The 3007-nt window shown below is 41.0% G+C and overlaps 1 protein-coding gene across 1 annotated transcript; it reads left to right on the plus strand.

Annotated features, from left to right (window-relative positions):
• Window positions 1–2412: 2412 nt before the first annotated feature.
• On the plus strand, window positions 2413–3001 carry LOC111140533 (olfactory receptor 13A1-like; the record flags this gene model as incomplete). Its single annotated transcript, XM_022492759.1, has 1 exon — window positions 2413–3001. A coding segment is annotated over exon 1 (589 nt), but the record flags the coding sequence as incomplete, so codon positions are not given.
• Window positions 3002–3007: the final 6 nt, after the last annotated feature.

Genomic DNA, 3007 nt, shown 5'->3' on the forward strand with positions numbered 1-3007 from the left:
TTTTTTGTTATTTTCAGAAGAGGAAGTGACTGGCTGAAGTCCAACAGAGATTTATGGTCATTCTCACAGAAAGAATCTTGGCTTCCAAATTCTTTGATCTTCCTGTTGACCAATTGGATGAGGAGACTGTCCACCTGCCGTGGAAATTATAGTGAGAGGGTAATTATCAGGGGGAAATTTGTTCCCTGAATGTGAATCAGTTTGTTGACACTTCCTTGTGCTGAGCACCTGTTCAAAACTTCCATTTAGGTTTCAGTTATTTATTTTTCTGTCCTCACTCTGGAGTTAAGAGAAAGACTGGTTATAAGGTTTCTTTCCTAATAGTTTCTTTTGGTACTCCAGTCATGCTGTGTGATCGACCCACACACTGCTGCTCAGTGTTTGGTGATGGAGGTGTCTGTCTCCTCTTAGGTGTGGCTACAGCCTTAAGAGTCTCTGGCTTATAATCTGTGTTGTGGAGTGGACTGTGAGGGATGACTGGGGGGTGTCAGGTGGTTAGAATCCTAGGGAGGAAATCAGCGGTAAGTGGAGAAACCTTACAGGGGGGCATCCATGGGGCAAATCCAACTCTGTCCCTTTTCAGCCTGCTTCAGCTTTTCAGTCTCACAGTGGTCTCTGGAGTTAAACAGGAGTCACCCATCAGACTATGTTGAGGAGCCAGTAAAGTTCCAGGAGAGCAAATAAAATCTCCAGATCTCCAACCCGAGCTGTACAAAAATAACATTCACTAGTTTTGTCCCAAACATATATGAAATAAGTTAAAACATATTGCATTTGTTATCTCCGGCAATGTGATGGGGCTGACCTGATAACTTGCTGCTGGGAAGATGCAGATGGAGTTCTGTCATTTGCATCAGCTTTGAACAGAATTTATACTAAAACAGCCTATTGCTCTGAGTCAGAGAGATTTTATGCTCTTCTATTCAAAGAATCATCTTCACCTTACAAAGTGGTGACATGACTTGATTGTAGGTATTTAGTCTTCTTGTATAAACCTTTTAACACTTCAGTGGCAAATATATTTATTGAAGTTTGACAAAAAACAGAATTCTTAATTGAAAATGAGCATCTTCCTTAAATGAACCCTTTTAATGAATAGAGAGTTGAAAAGAAGGGAAAAGCAAATGTGGTACCATGCTGATTTCATCTTAATACAGAATGTGCACTGTGTTGAGAATAGAAATCACTCTGCTTTTATTGCTACTGGACTGTTTCTTACTATTATTTCAACATGCATATCTAGAGACAAAGTGGTGTTCAGAGATGAATGAGGCAAATGCCTCAGTCTTAGAGGACCATACCGTGAAGTGATGTGCAATGGGTTCTAGGATAGAAGTCAGTACGGAATCCTGAGGGATCACAAAGGAGAGAGCTTTATCTTTATCTCTAGGGAAGGGATGTTAGAAAAGGTTGGAGATGATGATAGACCTGGTTCATGAGAAAGAGAGCATTTCTGGCTGAGGGAGCTGCAAGAACAAAGCCACAAAATCTGGCCAGACTGGGGGGTCCTGGGTGTGGCTGGAGCTTTGGCTTTGAGGAGTGAGATGAGAGGGAAGACAATGTCTGGAGAGGAGGTGGATCCAAGATACCAGCTGGGGGCATTTATTTTGTCAGACCTGACTTTTAGAAAGGTTATTAAATGGAAAAATAAAAAAATACAGAGAAGCAAAGGCAAAGAAATGAAATCAAGTACAATTTATCCCCACTATTCAAATTCTGTACTGTCATTCACCTGTTGTTTTTTTCTCCAGGTGTATATACAAACATAAGCTTTTTTTCTTAAAATGAGATCCCTTTGTATACACTAGTTTTGAATTTTATTTCTTTTTACTTTTGTATTTTCTTCATTCTATTTTTATAAGCATCAGTAAAACCCTTCTAAAGCATCATTTTGATAGGTATAGAGCATTACGCTATATTAATACATCATAATACACTGACCTTTAAAAGTATAGTTGCTTTTGCATTTTCAGTATTATAAATAATGCTGTGATGACACCTTGAAGATGCTCTTAATTATTTCCTTAGGCTAAATTCCTAGAAGTGGAGGTTCTGGCTCATATTGAGTATGAATTTGAAAAGGCCTGCCTCTTGGCACCCATCCTATTGTTCGTCAAAACCAGGCTTTTCAAACTTTGCCAAATCATGGTTCATAAAGATTGGATTGTTGATTTAACTTGCATTTCTTTGAGGTTGAATGACGCTTTATGAATTTAATTGGCCATTTATACTTAGTTTTTATGAGCTAAATGTTCATGCCCTTTGCCTGATGTCCTATTGACATGTTTCTCTTCCTTTATAAATCCCAGTATATCTGTATAATATTGTTCATGGCATTGTGTCAGGTGTGAATGAAACGATAGCAGCCTGCTTTAGAATACCTCTCATTTCTCTCTCTAGCCCAGAAATCACATGAAGCTGTGGGTAGAGATTCACCTGATAGTCCTGGAAACCCCTCTCAGCCCAAGAACCATGAATAACCAGACACTAGTAACAGAATTTATCCTGCAGGGCTTTTCTGAACAGCCAGAATACCATGTGCTCTTATTCAGCTGTTTCCTCTCCCTCTACTCTGTGGCTCTCATAGGTAATATCCTCATCATTTTGGCCATCACTTTCAACCCTGGGCTTCATACCCCCATGTACTTTTTTCTGTTCAACTTGGCTACTATGGATATTATCTGCACCTCTTCCATCATGCCCAAAGCGCTGGAGGGTCTGCTGTCAAAGGACAGCTCCATCTCTTACTGGGGCTGCATGGCCCAGCTCTGTTTCCTCACATGGTCTGCATCCTCTGAGCTGCTGCTCCTCACGGTCATGGCCTATGACCGGTACGCAGCCATCTGCCATCCTCTGCATTACAGCACCACAATGAGCAAGGCATTCTGCTGCAAGCTGGCTACAGGTGTATGGGTGCTCTGTGCCTTCAACACGGCCATCCACACAGGGCTGATGCTACGGTTAAATTTCTGTGGCCCCAATGTCATTACCCATTTTTTCTGTGAGG

The sequence above is a fragment of the Enhydra lutris genome, unplaced genomic scaffold, assembly GCF_002288905.1.
Source record: "Enhydra lutris kenyoni isolate GAN:26980312 unplaced genomic scaffold, ASM228890v2 scaffoldscaffold2751, whole genome shotgun sequence".
NCBI classification, from domain to species: domain Eukaryota; kingdom Metazoa; phylum Chordata; class Mammalia; order Carnivora; family Mustelidae; genus Enhydra; species Enhydra lutris.